The following is a 13,690-nucleotide window of genomic DNA, read 5'->3' on the forward strand; positions in this document are numbered from 1 at the left end:
GGCGTGTGGATCGCGAACAGGTCTCGCCGGAAACAGACAGCAAAAGAAAAGGACAGGATCCAAAGCGAGTCAGGCTCACAGAGTCTCATCAGGCAGGTTCAATACCGGCTGGAGGGGTCTCAATCATGACGGCTTGTCAATTCGTTTGGGTTATCTAGGGTTGGTCCGGCCCGTATCACTAAACCATATCTGCCCAGGGCGACACGAACAAATACGAGACCGATGCCGCTCAGGTCATAAAAGGACCAGGGTTACACGATATCCTCCCGTACAAGGAACAACGCCACCAAGAGGAGCTGACGGGAATCTCTCTCCCTTGACTTTTTAAACTTTGGGTCTTACTGTCAGTTTCTTTGGTTAGTTGACAAGACGTGACATGCTTCGTCTCATCCTCATCATGATGGGTGTGGGCTTGATATAAAATGGCCGGATGCAGTCGATTGGTATGATTTGGCGAGAGACACTTGACTGCAGGTTCCTCTACTTTTGTTAGCGAAACTTAATCGGTCCATCAAAAGTAGTGCTACACAGAATCAAGTCTCCGGGGGCCAGCATGTCCTTAACTGTACAAACCTTAAAGCTCAGGATATCACAATCTCCCCAACGTCCCGCAAAGGAAGCATTCTCTTATATCTTTGCAACATCATATCACTTTCATGTATAGAGTATATAAGGTAATCATCAAGCCCTACAAGATCATTGACAGCCAGCGCTATCCCATGTCGCCGTAGAGTAAGCAATCATGGATCGTAGCCCCGGATTTTGTAACCGGATTGTCGCTCCGAACACGCGTTCAAGCTTCTCACAGACGATCATCACCTTTACAAGTAAAACACTCTGAAAAGAAATCCATCTCCACAATTTCTTGATGATTGCGTGTTATGATACTGAGCCGCCACGGAGCATCTCCGCCGATGAATTTTTCGCGTTACAGCTTTCTCCGTGCTAACAAACAGATCCCAGAATTAAGTTACAGAGAAATTTAGCTATTCACTACTGAGCTCCAAGCGACTCCACCATCGGACAACGTGATCATCCCCCTTGCTACTGCTTTCAATCTTGATGAATTCTGTATCCAGTTCCTCTCATTCGTCTTATCCCTCAAGCAGTATTTACACCATGAGCACATAACAGGTTGATCTTACTGATGCGGACAAGTGTATGGACCAATCAGACGCTCACCGCCCAGCTCAGCGCTTAGCAGCATACTTGCAGCGAATCACTTACATGATGATGGGGAAATGTTCGTGGTCATACAACCCTCGAGCCGCCTATACAAATAGGTCAATGGCCAATGAGAGCTCGAAGAGTACTTGCAAGACAACTCAGGGCGTCTCACCAATGTCAAGAGAATTCCTTCTTTCCTTTCATCCTCTTCTTTTTTCCCTTCTCGTTTGTTTCTTTGTGATCGTCAGCTGAGGTTGGAGTTCCCGCTCATTGTGCTATTGTGCCATTGTCCTTCGTTTGAGCTATTCACGTCCGGCTGCACTAGTTGCCTATCATTCTTTATTCCATTGTTTAAACATCATTCATTGTGGCCAGGAACATTGTCATTGTCATTTTCCTATCATCATATTTACTGGTGACGACGTATCATCATTTTCCAAACCAATCGTGACTGTTTTTCTCGCTCAAAATTTCTTGCTCTCCTCATCAAATCCGTGGAGATCTTACGTTTCAGCTTAGTTGACTCCAATTCATAATTGCGGAGCGCCAGAATCATCGTACGACTCAGCCTATCGCGTATCTATATTAGCATTTTGCACCTAGATTCTCGAATTCAACGTCTTCTTCCTAGGAACCGCTGGGCCGGTATGTCCTACATCACTCGCTTCTTTGCCAGACCAACTCAGTTGCCATCGACGTCGCTGGACGACATGAAGGATGAACCGAGGGACATGAGTATCTGGTCACGCGAAAGGCCATACTCATCGTCGCAACACGTGCTTGGAAAAGGTTATGCTCAACCTTCTCCGCCTCCCTTGCCCGCACTCGTAACAGACTCTCGTGAGCAGGACAAGCATGTTGGCCTATTCGACAGTCCTGAGCACCCTCTCTCAGCGAGCACACAATGGGAGGACACGGAGGAGTCGGCGGGGACCACGCCACGACAGTCATATTGGACATGCGGCAGCCCGCCGGTTCGTGATGAACAACCCCGACCAGTTCTTCGAATAGACACTCAATCAACCCCAAGAACCGGTTTAACAACTCTCGACCAAAACCCCTTTTCTCCGAAATCTGCTTCTTGTGATCGTGGAGTCGGTTTGTCTACTATGAATGGCAACAGCGGACATGCGTCCGCTGCAAGCAGAACGTCCGAGGAGGAACCGCGCAGTCGCTTTAGCGCTTGGACATCAACGACCTCTGGAACGCCGAAAACAATCAGAGGGAAAAGGTTGACAAGGCAAAGTGCATCAACTGTGCCTGCCAGTGGAATCTCTCCATCAAGCGCCGTAGTGGATCTTGTCTACCAATTTTCATCCCCAGTGCGCCGCGAGCTGGATACCGCTGGACCAGAGCAGAACAGACTGGCCCTTCCAGGCTGGCGTCCTCGATCCAGTGTCTATTCGCAGGCGACAATATTTCTCGGTGACGGGACGTCTTTCCAGATGCCTCCAAGCCCTGTGCCGCCAATACCCAAGATTGCCCCTCACTGGATCGCCGATCCCAGATATGTCACAAGCCCCCAAGACGGCCCAACCGCCGGAAAGACTGGAAATCAAACATGGATTTCTTCGCCTCAAACTCATCAAACGTTTACGTCAGAGCACGAATATAGCATTCACCAGAGCTCGGAGAACGACGCTGAAGGAGCTCGTTCAAAACCTTGCAATTTAAAGATTGACACTTCCAAAACTCGACCTCCATCTGACGGCTATTGGGTTCAAGGAATACTGACGGCTCATCTCCTGACCCCCAGTCCTGGGCAACAGGTCCGGAGTATCAACGGCCAGCATTCTTTAATGACGCCCAAGGTTGCGGATCAAAAATTTTCATTCACACAAAGTTTTTGGTCTCCTCTCTCAACAAAAGACGAAACTTTAGGAAATGACTCAAGGTCTCAGGGCGAGGAAATCATCATGTTTGGGCTTGAAGAAGATACCAATCAGAGACATTCCCTGCGAAGTGCACCAGCACTTTCTCGAAGCTTGATCGCGCATCATACTCCATCTATCATCGACCAAGCTGACGCCGTCCCTATACATCGCCAACTTGCCTCTTCTGCACGATCAGATCCCGACACGCCGCGTCAATCAAGCCCTTCTTCGCCCATTACTCCAAGGACTGTATGGTCTGGATTCGTAAATGACCGAAAAGACTCACGGCCTACTTTCGCGAGTCGTTCGTTTCTAAAAGAAAAGGTAGACTCGGATACTACGAATGCTTTTCATCTTGCTTCCAAGGATCTACCAGCCAACAGCTCAAAGAAGCAGAGCGAAACGCTTCCCAGAAGAGGCACGGCATCTCCTTCTAGAAACTCTGTATATCAAGAATACTTATCTCCCCAACCGCCACCCTATACGTCCAAGGCGCCATCCTCTCGTGGCTCAAGCAAAATCATGCCTCATGAGGAACAAAATAATTGCCATCAAACTCCGCGGACCATCCCTTGGCCGAGTTTTGGTGGCTCGCATGACTCTCCATCCGAAGAGTCCATCCCGCGAACCCCTGATGAGGAAGACGTCAAGTTCTATGCGTCTATAACCGGATGGAACAAACCTCCAGGTACAGTTGCGGCAAAGGCTGCATGCGTTGCTACTGAGCGCAGTGTGGATAGGAAATCTTTTCCAAAGCCCCCAACCAGCGACCGTCGTCGACTCATCAAACGACGAAACCTGATACGGTGGTTCATTTTCTCAGCTTTTCTCATTTGCATAATGATAATTCTCGCGGTTGTACTTGCCACTACTCTTCACACTAAACACCCATCATCACCACCAATATCCTTCTGGGTCAATGGCACTGGGTTTCCTCCCATGCCTACGGGAACCCTGACAGTAGCCCAGCCAAGCGCTGCCGTAGAAAATGCAGGCTGTGTAAATCCTTCGACCATCTGGAGCTGCGCTCTACCCAAAGAGCAGCAAGCAGCGATTTCCCCTAATGCGCCTGACCAACCAAACTTTCGATTCGACATCCGGTATCTCAACAGCAGCAGTAACAACAACGCTTCTGACGTTTCCTGGATACCAACGCCCGCTGCGCCGAGTCTTGAGGACCAGATATTTCTCGGTAATACTACCGACGGCATCACTACATCATTGTACGAAGGAGAGGAAACACCATTCTATATTACCTTCATGTCCACTTTGCAAACATCCTCATCCTCATCAGCTTCACTTATCAAGCGAAGCCAAAGTACCAATCCCAGCAGTGCCAGCAGCGCGACCGCAACTAGCAGCAGGAGTATATCATCTGCGATTCCGGCGCCGGACGTTGACGCAGACGGTGATCCCGCACCTGCGAACCTTCTTCCCTACCCTGTATCGCAGCCGCTTCGCCTCTATAACCGTGGCTTGCCTACCGAGCATTACGGCTTCTACAACTACTTTGACCGATCTATTTTCCTTTCTTCCATCGACGGCGTAAGCTCAGCAGATCTGGATGGAGGCTCTCCCCAAGACCAAGCAACTTTGAGATGTACGTGGGCACAGACCCGATTTCTGGTGCAGATTTGGACTAGAAGAGGTAACGCCACGGCGTTACTTCCCACCCCTGTATCCGCAATATCATCCTCGTCGTCTGTATCGCCTTCTGTAAAGCAATCTTCTTCCGCAGCTGCCTCTGCAACGGCGTCGGCTCTCAACTCAACTACATTCTCTCGACCCGGTACATTTCCTTATCCTGTGACCATCACGCTTGACCGCCATGGCGGTAACGACGCCGAGAAAATGATCTACTGCTATGGCATTAATTCGACAACCCGTGCCATTGTTCCGTCGGACAATTTCTACCAGGTTGAAGATCGGGGGTTTGGCGGGACTTTGGTCAATCCTGCCTCACTGGAGTCGAGTAATGAAACTGCCAATAGTGTCGCAAGCCGGAGCATGATAGCAGTCCGTGATACCCAGTATGGAGGCATCGACGGCGGTACAGGTGGATGTTCATGTCAATGGCAGAACTTTCTTGCACAGTCTTGAAGGAGCCTTTTTTCGGGTCTCAAGTCTGGTCAACGCTGGCCCAATCTTCACTTTTCTCTTCCCTTTTATTCACCTTTCGATTTCATCGGCATCTTGCCTTTGTCACTTCCTTGCTTTCACGTCTTTTCCTATTCCTTTACACAAAATGGTGCAAATTCTGGAATGCCGAGTCACGATCTGTCTATTAGCGGGGCGGAGTTATGGAGTCATCCGGCTGGGAGCATATTGAGCGGCTTGTTTTATCATTTTTATCTTCAAAGATTATCAATATGGGCCAATCACTTGGGCGTTGGGTAGCACTATCAATCATATCCGTCTATACTCTATACAATACAATAGTAATTGTCATGCAGGTTATATGATATAACTTGTCAACCTCCTGCCTACTTGGTTGCGCAGTAATTGTTGAATCTTTTTTTTTCTCAGGCAGAGCTGCTACCAACATATGCTAATGACGCCTTATCCCCTATCTCAAAGCCTGCTTCTTGACTTCCAAAATTGCCAATGAAATGCATTGTAGATCTTAGATTTTCTGTCCGGGCAAATCACCAGCTGTCCAAACCTCAACTTAGGCTAGTTTTCGATTAACGGGCGACTGCTGTTATGTCACTACATGGGCAAGTATCGCTAGTGTACTCAGTAGATTCCGTCGTCTACAAGGATTCTCAATCAAGCTTAATCCCCTCTACATACCATACGCTAGCTGCCGTTCAATTGCTTAAGCTAGAGAATAACGAGACGCCCTGTCGCTCGCTTCCTCTTAACCTTAATTACGTCGTCTAAACTCGTCATAAGAACTCTCTACTATCAACCAGAACTCTTGTCATTATTCTCTGCATCCAAGTACTGCATTCCTAACTTTCTCAGAAACCGGGAAGAATTTCAAAGTCTAGCTACAACCTTTGAGACGGCTGTTTGGAAGCCATTTCTGTCCTTCTCGGCCCTTGACTCTTCTTCAATTACGATGCCTAGAGATCGGAGCGCCTGGCGGAACGTGCATTTTGTCGACGCCTCGACAGGAGCAATCTTAGGCGGTTGTTATCAAGAGGGTTCTTTAAGTGAAGAGTGTCTGATTTGGATCTTTCGAAATATCTTACTTGTGGTGGAAGGTGATCTGGTTGTTAGTCATCGGGAGACTAACCGAACCGTTGTGCCTTCAGCTCAACCAGTCGTCCCGGGAACCTATGAGATCAGTACGGCAGGTATGCGATTGCCCAAAATAAGACCGATTCATAGACTTATATAACTAGGGACGATACGTGTAACTGACGAGCCATGGGAGGCTCGCCTTATTAGCCATAATTTATCTGGCCGAGAGGACTCGTTTACTCGTCACGTGCGCCTGAGAGACCAATATTGCATGGTATCTGGTGCACCAAATAGATTGGCTGCTTTTGGTGACTTCATTGGACTACAAGCTGCGCACTTATTTCCATTGGCGAAGGAGATGATATGGAGAGCAAATGATTACCGCTGCTGGGTGATGGACATGGACGATGCGCCTGAGAGCAGTAGGATAAATTCTATCCAGAATGGACTGCTAATGTCAGAAAGCTTGCATTCGTGCTTCGATCAGTACTTGTTCTCTATCAATCCTGACGTGAGTACTTTCAGGGTGGAAATCGTTCCAGCAACGTAGTGTACTGATACAGCAAAGGATGGCTATAAAATAATAAGTTTTGTACCTGACAATTGGGGCGTCGATGGTCGAATCCTAGAGCTTCCCTGTCGGGAGCCGTCAAATCCACACCACGTGTCGGATGAGCTGCTACGATGGCACTTTCGGCAGGGTGTGTTGGCAAACATGCGTGGTGCCGGAGAACCAACCTTTGACAATGACTTCCCCCCCAGGAGGGACCAAATGGCTGTCTTGCGCTCTGAGCCATACGGAAAGGAACGACTCGAGATGGAAGTGAGTGAAAGGCTGAAATGTGCCACTCAGCGTTCTGAGGTGACTTCCATTCAACCGGTTACTGCTATTTTCAAAGGCTAATGTAGACAAATTCTTAGAACCACGCACATTGAGGATGGCTACAACTGTCTCAAATAGCTCAGAGATTGCTCGAATCAAAGCGTTCAATGCCCCTCTTTGCCTGGGAGCTATCAAATGCTTGAATAACTAACCTCGCACATTCATTTTGCTTCCATTTTTTGGCCCAATCAAATTTGTATTTGGAGTGGTGTTGGCATCTATCAAGGAGTTGGGTAACGATCTGAACAGTCTATGGATAATGGTATGAGCTTTGCAATATTGCTTTGACATTTGCTCTGTTGAACAAGAAAGAAACGAAGAAAAAAGTCTAATTATTTATCTTCAGAACTGCTCCACAATCACTCAGCCCTAGTGCCCCTTGTTGGCATAAGCACAGCCATCATCCGTCTCCATAAAAGCATCGAGATACTTGAACGACGAGTCACTACTCAAAGCAGGCCTCTTCTTCCCGGTTGCAATATCCCACACAAAGCCATATCGCAAGGCAATACCCATTAACCTAGCCAACTCCATCTTCTCCTTGAGCTCTGTCGTGACGTCTTCAGTTCCTACTTCACTCTCGAAAGTCTTCCAGAAAAGCTTTCTCAACTGCTCGTGGTTGCTACAGTAATGCCAGCCCTCGCTGTCCATGTGGCCCAAGACATTCTCCACGCCCCACAGAGCTAAACCAAATGGTCGGAATTTGGCGTCAACCCAGTCAATGATTCCAGTAATATGGCCCGTTGAGGGGTCAACGAGCACATTCATCTCGCAGAGGTCATCGTGGGTAATAACAAGAGGATATGAAGAGGAAAACAATCCGTCAACATCTTTGCAAAGCCGAAGCATGACTTTAGCAAATCGCGGAGGCAAAGAATCAGAGAGAAGGTTCAAGTCCCGCGAAATCTCATCCCGGCAAGCTGCTAGTGCCCGTTCGTCCATGGCTACTGGCTTCTTCCACGACAATGCAAAAAACTTATTACCAACAATGTCAATAAAATATTAAAGAAAAAAAAAACATGATGATTGTTTTGAGACACGTCACGGGGCTTTAATACCTACTTTGCAAAGTCCATTACAACGTTTTCCTGCCATGTCTGTATCTCTTTGGAAAGGTCAACAAAGAAACCATGTCTCATTCGTGCTTCGATGTAAGTGATGCCTTCTACTCTCTCCATCACGTAGATGCCGAGACGAGACGATTCGGAATCGCCAATGTGCCCGTGAAAAGTACACCGTGCTACAAAACTGCCAAACGTGGACCATGCAAGGTCGTAGATTTCCATGTCTAAATCTTCGCATCGGAATTGTACAATGCTTGTTTGTTTCGGCCCTGCGTATACCGTGTAGCTGAAGCATCCTTGGATTGGACACGGAGTGATTGGGGCTCCAACTAGTGAAATGGCAATCTCGTCGCACTGATCTCTCGTAACATCTTTGAAAGGAAGAAAAAAATCAGCAATCGTATTGTCCAAAGAGTATATTTTGTAAGACATTTTAAAGTTTTGTCCAGCTCCAGTTAATTGGTCCCTAAATCCTCGCTGTAAGATTGCTGAAGGTTGATTAAATTAGTGGGGTCGAAGCGCGGGTTGTGGGGGAAGTCTGGGGCTGGGGCGTAACAACGGGTTGGCTCGTGTTTAATTTGAAATGCTGCCTACTGTGGGGTGACACAAATAAGGGGTTAATTTCGCGACCAGAACGTGTCTTCACCACCACCACAACAACGATGCCTCGAGCCTTTGAGCCATGAAAACAGGGCCCTGAGCTATTTCCAGCTCAGCAGGGAGATAATTGGGGCTAGAAAGGCTGGCAAGACTTATAAATAAATTGCTTCATTGCTCTACTTGCCATACACTACTGTTAACTCCACACTTGTACAGGACAAAAAACATGAAAATTTAGAGACCCTCCTGCGACCTGGAAGACCCAAAAAAATTTCTGACTGTACATCCAGACAGGTTCGAAGACAAATTCCAAATAATCTGAGTATAAAATTATGGGAATTACATGCAACCTGTATGCCAGAAGTATCAGAAAGAACGCTCCAATGGGAGCTCCAGAGACACAACCTTTGGAAGTGGAGAAAGGCTGAAAGACCCCTTTTGATCTCCAAGCCATCGCAAGTCGAACGAATCATGATATTTTGCCCGTGTTGCTGCTGCACGAAGCTTACCCTTGAATAAATAAAATGGGTCGAGGACGCTGGCAAGGCCGGTCCCGAGTCGCTGGCCATTTACCGTCCGAAGGGAGGCCTGTATGTCTCTCATAGTGTATTGCGAGCCTCGAGGATATTTAGATAAACTGATCTTCGAGTTCTTCCGACAGAGAGAAGGGGGGAAGGGCACACACTAACCGGCAAATTGCTCACAAAAGATCTCGACAAGCACCGCATTGCTTCGATCTGGTTTATCGGACCATAAGAATGCGACATAGTCCTGTCGACTCTGAGGGATGGCAGCAAAGCCGTCCTTGCCGTCGAGCAGACTGATGATTTGCGCTTTGGATATGGACGCAATGCAGTCAATATCCTTACTCTGGCGGAGGCCCCCGAGGACAGCAATGGCATATCCACCAAATATGCCAGACTTGACATTAGCTTGGCGCAGGATTCGATACAGTGCAATTGCAGCATCATTCAGGCGTTCTTGAACCATTGTGTCAGGATATGTTGGAAAAGAGCCATCTCACTCTCGTATCCAGATCTGTACAACTCCTTGAAGTTGACATGTATGGAAACAAAGTCTTCATTGTTTTTCCTTTGAACATCAGCTATTTCCATGGCAAGTCCATGGTGCCACGTCAATAAGACTTGTAATCCCTGCTCTGTTTTTGCTGCATGGGATTGATGTGGAGGGGGGTCTGTTTGTTGACCAATCATGGTGTTAATACAAGCGCCTATTGGTTTTGGGAGGGATGTATCAGCCGCGTGAGCAGCGGTTTCTTGAAGTCGTCTTTTTCCGAAATGTGACATACGCTCCTCCAATTTGCCATCCTCGATGCGAAACGTTAAAAAAACAGCAAACTAAATTCTTTGATTGTGAGCAGATAAAATTACCGGGAGGCTATGATCTGGAATCCAGATCCCGGAATCCGTCGGAGTCGCTCTGCTTCCTCTTTATCTGCAACAAAACACGTCACATCGTGGTCCAAAAACTCATCATTGCACGATGACTTTTCGCATATCAGCGTCATGGCTAATTCGAGCACTTGAGGTTGGGCGCTGATGATATTCGCCTTGACCCACTCCTCATCCAAATCCATCCCATCCAGTAATTGCTCCGCAGCAATCCTCGCCATACCATCATTTGATTCTAAAAATCTCCGACAAAGACCAATGAAAAAAGGTGGCAGCCGTGGTACAGGGATATACTTGATGTCATCTTTAGAAACCAAATCCAAGATCTGACGGCTGTATGTAGTAAAGGAACGTGTCTCGTCTTGGCAAACAATGTTTCTGTCGAGAGGATTCAGGCCAAAATATGTATCGGAGAAAAGAATGACTGCGTATGATAGCGTCGTCACCGATGTCGCCAGAAGCCGGGGAAACCCTCTTTTATACTCTGTGAAGAGATCGTAATCTTCCTTTATCTCAAGCTTGAACATATTTTTCGAGCATAAAACAGATACTGCTGGAGACAGGGAATTCTCAGGTATGCAGATCTCGATATCCTACATATATATGTGAGGGCAATTCCGTAAGTTCTGCAGGAATGCTCACATGCACAACCCTTGGTACATTGTAGTAATTCAGTGCTATTTCTCCAACCAGACATGCAGGAATATCTGCGTTTTTGAGAGCCGCAAGAGTCGTCTTGATGATTTGTAAAATGTCCATCTTGCATCAAAGAACAATGATGGGCACACTACGGATGCGGGGAATAAAGGAGCAGAGAGTCAATAATGGCGGAGTTTAGGTGTCTTAAATAGTCCGGTTCGCCAGGTCGCCCTGATTTGGGCGGCTATCTCTGACTCAGGTGTCGGTAAAGCCCAACTGTGCAGTCTCGCTGTGATAATAGAGGCACAGCTTGACCGCCAACAAAGACTGTCAACTTCCCCCTCCCCGCCCCCAAATCCTTTCTTGCATTCAGTTTCGTTGCAATGAGTTCTTTCTCTCAAGTTCCTTGCATATGTCGAGAACACAATTATCTCGTCTCCTCAACGGCGTTCCATTGCAAGGATTGACATACGTGGTCTGTATAGATGGCCATCATCATCTACTACTCTAAGAATGCAGCATCTTGCTGCAACCCGCAGCGTGGCTTCATGGCGATACAAAATCCAATCCCTGCTGCCAAGACCGTCCGTCTCCTTTCAAGTCTTATCAGATCTGCATCTCGAAATCAACAAGCAATATTCATCCTATGACATACCCGTCTGTTCCCCTTATTTGATTCTCGCCGGGGACGTTGGCCGCCTCGCGGACTCAGACTATAACGAGTACCGTGACTTCCTATGCCGCCAAACTGAGCGTTTCGAAAAAGTATTTCTCGTTCTTGGGAATCATGAGTTCTACGGCCTATCTTTTGCCGCCGGTCTTGAAAAGGCCAAGCAACTTGAAAAGGAACATTGTTTTAGCGGACGGCTTGTCCTTCTTCATCAGACGCGTTTTGACTTTGATTGCAATTGTTCCACATCCTCATCTCTGGTCCCTCCTGTTTCTCCTTCTCCTCTCCTCTCTCCCTATTTTTCTCCTCGTTCCTGTCCCTGTCCCCGTGTTACAATCCTAGGCTGCACGCTCTGGTCCCAAATCCCAGACGACGCCAAAACCAGAGCGATTGTCAAGTCCAAGATCAAAGATTTTCAAAATATACATGACTGGACGATTGACGACCACAACGCTGCTCATGAGTCGGATGTCGCCTGGTTACGGCAGCAGGTTGGGCTCATACAGCGAGAGAATGAAGCGACCCCAGCTCACACCAAAAAGAGGTCTGGGTCAAGCTTGGGGTTGGAGTCCAGGTTCAGGTCCAGGTCCAGGTCAAGACCCAGGAACCGCTCGATTCTGATAATAACTCACTACGCGCCCTCTATTGCAAAAACCTCCAGTCCGCGCAACTCGAAAAACCCATGGATCTCAGCGTTCGCAACTGACCTGTTGTCGGTGTCAAAAAGGCCAAACACACAGAGTGAGTGGGACGGAGTCAAGGTTTGGGTATTTGGACATACACACCACACGACGCAGTTCAAGCAAGACGGTATAACAGTTCTGAGCAATCAGCGTGGTTATGTACTTCCCTGGAAACCCGATCCTAGGAAGCGCGATAGCGCCGAGAAGGATAGGGTTGATGTCAGGAAGGTTGTACGATTGAGTGGGTAAGGGGGGTTTTGCTTGCTCCCTGGAAGAGGACTCATCCGACTCAGACTGTCATACGGTCATACCTTAAACATCCTGCTTTCAAAGGTCAAATGATGAATCATGAAACAGAGAATGGGTTCTTTAAAGACAATTTTAATATTACTAGAGTTTAAGTTCATAGCTAGCAGAGAGAAAATGTATCAGATGCATTAAATTCATGTTCAAGATTGAGTCTACTACAAGACGCCATTGAAGTTATTGAACCAAAGGCAGAATCAACCACAAAAAGGAAGAAGGATGACAAAACAAGAACAAAAAACGGTGATACCAAATCAAGAACTTGAAAATGTCTGTAATATTTTATATCTCTCATATGCTAGATGTCAGATGCCAGATGGCAGATGCTGGATGCTAGATGCTAGATGTAGAAAAAGATGGAAGTAATATATCTTCTAGATATCTACAACTTAAAGGTTAGTAATTCAACACCACCTCCACTACATCCCCTTCCTTCTTCGTCTTCTCCGCCACCATTACCACCACTACCAAACCCCACCGCCGCGAACAAAAGCGGCAGCGGCAGTAACAACATCCACACCCACGCCAACAACGACGCCATGACGCGACGACGCCATGACACAATGACACAATGACACAATCGCACAAAAAAACAGCAGCTCTAAGAGTCTAAAACTCTAACTCTCTAAGGCAAAGAAAGATACAGAGCCAAAAGTTTCGGATAATTCGGCGTGCCCAGGCCCGTGACGGGATCCCAGCCCGACACGGCAGTGAAACCGGGGGTGCCGCAGCCCTGGTTTCCGCCCGAGGTGATATCATTCAGGACCTGCGGGTGGGCGTAGAGGGTGGGATTCAGAAAGCCGACGGGTCCCTTACCGACATTCAGACGGGCTTCGTTGATGAGGGTGATGATGGAGCCGAAAGTGGGAGAGCTAGCAGATGTGCCGAAGACGAGGTTGAAGCCGCCGTCGATGGCGATGACGTAGTTGACGCCTGGAGGATGCGGTAACGTTAGTATGAGAGGGATATATTTTCCGAGGGGGTTACAGGGGGTAAGAGAAGAGTGGGCGGGCAGGATTGTAAGACAACGGGAAAGCGAAGATAAAGAATGGGAAGGAAAGTGAAGGAAAGGAAAAGAAAGGAGAAGGAAAGAATGGGTAAAATCAAAAAAAAAGAAAGAAAAGAAAAGAAGAAAAGCAAAGGGCCGCAAATGGAAGAAGGAAATGGTAAAGACCAAAGGGATGAAAGAAGTCAAGGAAAGAC

At 47.5% G+C, this 13,690-nt stretch overlaps 8 protein-coding genes across 8 annotated transcripts in view; 3 read left to right on the forward strand and 5 right to left on the reverse strand.

The window, feature by feature from the left end:
- Positions 1 to 1,617: 1,617 nt before the first annotated feature.
- Positions 1,618 to 5,497, forward strand: L228DRAFT_122781 (hypothetical protein). Its single transcript, XM_018329015.1, has one exon. The coding sequence runs from the start codon at positions 1,815 to 1,817 to the stop codon at positions 5,139 to 5,141; it is 3,327 nt and encodes a 1,108-aa protein (XP_018189271.1). The 5' UTR covers positions 1,618 to 1,814; the 3' UTR covers positions 5,142 to 5,497.
- An 847-nt stretch (positions 5,498 to 6,344) lies between these two features.
- Positions 6,345 to 7,389, forward strand: L228DRAFT_122791 (hypothetical protein). Its single transcript, XM_018329016.1, has 3 exons — positions 6,345 to 6,741; positions 6,799 to 7,092; positions 7,152 to 7,389. Exons 1-3 carry the CDS (start codon positions 6,502 to 6,504, stop codon positions 7,164 to 7,166), a joined length of 549 nt encoding a protein of 182 aa, XP_018189272.1. The 5' UTR covers positions 6,345 to 6,501; the 3' UTR covers positions 7,167 to 7,389.
- Positions 7,390 to 7,482: 93 nt separating this feature from the next.
- L228DRAFT_238245 (hypothetical protein) lies at positions 7,483 to 8,055 on the reverse strand (the record flags this gene model as incomplete). The annotated part of the gene is made up of 1 exon (XM_018331026.1): positions 7,483 to 8,055. The coding sequence occupies one exon, from the start codon at positions 8,053 to 8,055 to the stop codon at positions 7,483 to 7,485; it is 573 nt and encodes a 190-aa protein (XP_018189273.1).
- An 864-nt stretch (positions 8,056 to 8,919) lies between these two features.
- L228DRAFT_246561 (hypothetical protein) lies at positions 8,920 to 9,926 on the reverse strand. The gene is made up of 2 exons (XM_018332444.1): positions 9,467 to 9,926; positions 8,920 to 9,394 (listed from the first exon to the last, which is right to left on the reverse strand). The coding sequence occupies exons 1-2, from the start codon at positions 9,765 to 9,767 to the stop codon at positions 9,144 to 9,146; spliced, it is 552 nt and encodes a 183-aa protein (XP_018189274.1). The 5' UTR covers positions 9,768 to 9,926; the 3' UTR covers positions 8,920 to 9,143.
- A 39-nt stretch (positions 9,927 to 9,965) lies between these two features.
- L228DRAFT_122819 (hypothetical protein) lies at positions 9,966 to 11,144 on the reverse strand. Its single transcript, XM_018329017.1, has 2 exons — positions 10,832 to 11,144; positions 9,966 to 10,782 (listed from the first exon to the last, which is right to left on the reverse strand). The coding sequence occupies exons 1-2, from the start codon at positions 10,946 to 10,948 to the stop codon at positions 10,165 to 10,167; spliced, it is 735 nt and encodes a 244-aa protein (XP_018189275.1). The 5' UTR covers positions 10,949 to 11,144; the 3' UTR covers positions 9,966 to 10,164.
- Positions 10,878 to 12,617, forward strand: L228DRAFT_246563 (hypothetical protein). The gene has a single exon (XM_018332445.1). It carries the CDS (start codon positions 11,342 to 11,344, stop codon positions 12,428 to 12,430), a length of 1,089 nt encoding a protein of 362 aa, XP_018189276.1. The 5' UTR covers positions 10,878 to 11,341; the 3' UTR covers positions 12,431 to 12,617.
- Positions 12,618 to 12,757: 140 nt separating this feature from the next.
- Positions 12,758 to 13,265, reverse strand: L228DRAFT_246564 (hypothetical protein). The gene has a single exon (XM_018332446.1). The coding sequence runs from the start codon at positions 13,026 to 13,028 to the stop codon at positions 12,870 to 12,872; it is 159 nt and encodes a 52-aa protein (XP_018189277.1). The 5' UTR covers positions 13,029 to 13,265; the 3' UTR covers positions 12,758 to 12,869.
- Positions 13,088 to 13,690, reverse strand: part of L228DRAFT_122834 (hypothetical protein) — a 2,624-nt gene continuing 2,021 nt past the window's right edge. Inside the window, exon 2 of the mRNA XM_018329018.1 lies at positions 13,088 to 13,420. Coding sequence (XP_018189278.1) covers positions 13,113 to 13,420 — 308 coding nt within the window. The 3' untranslated portion in view covers positions 13,088 to 13,112. The remainder of the gene's footprint in view (positions 13,421 to 13,690) is intronic.

Source organism: Xylona heveae, assembly GCF_001619985.1.
Source record: "Xylona heveae TC161 unplaced genomic scaffold L228scaffold_4, whole genome shotgun sequence".
Lineage (NCBI taxonomy): Eukaryota > Fungi > Ascomycota > Xylonomycetes > Xylonales > Xylonaceae > Xylona > Xylona heveae.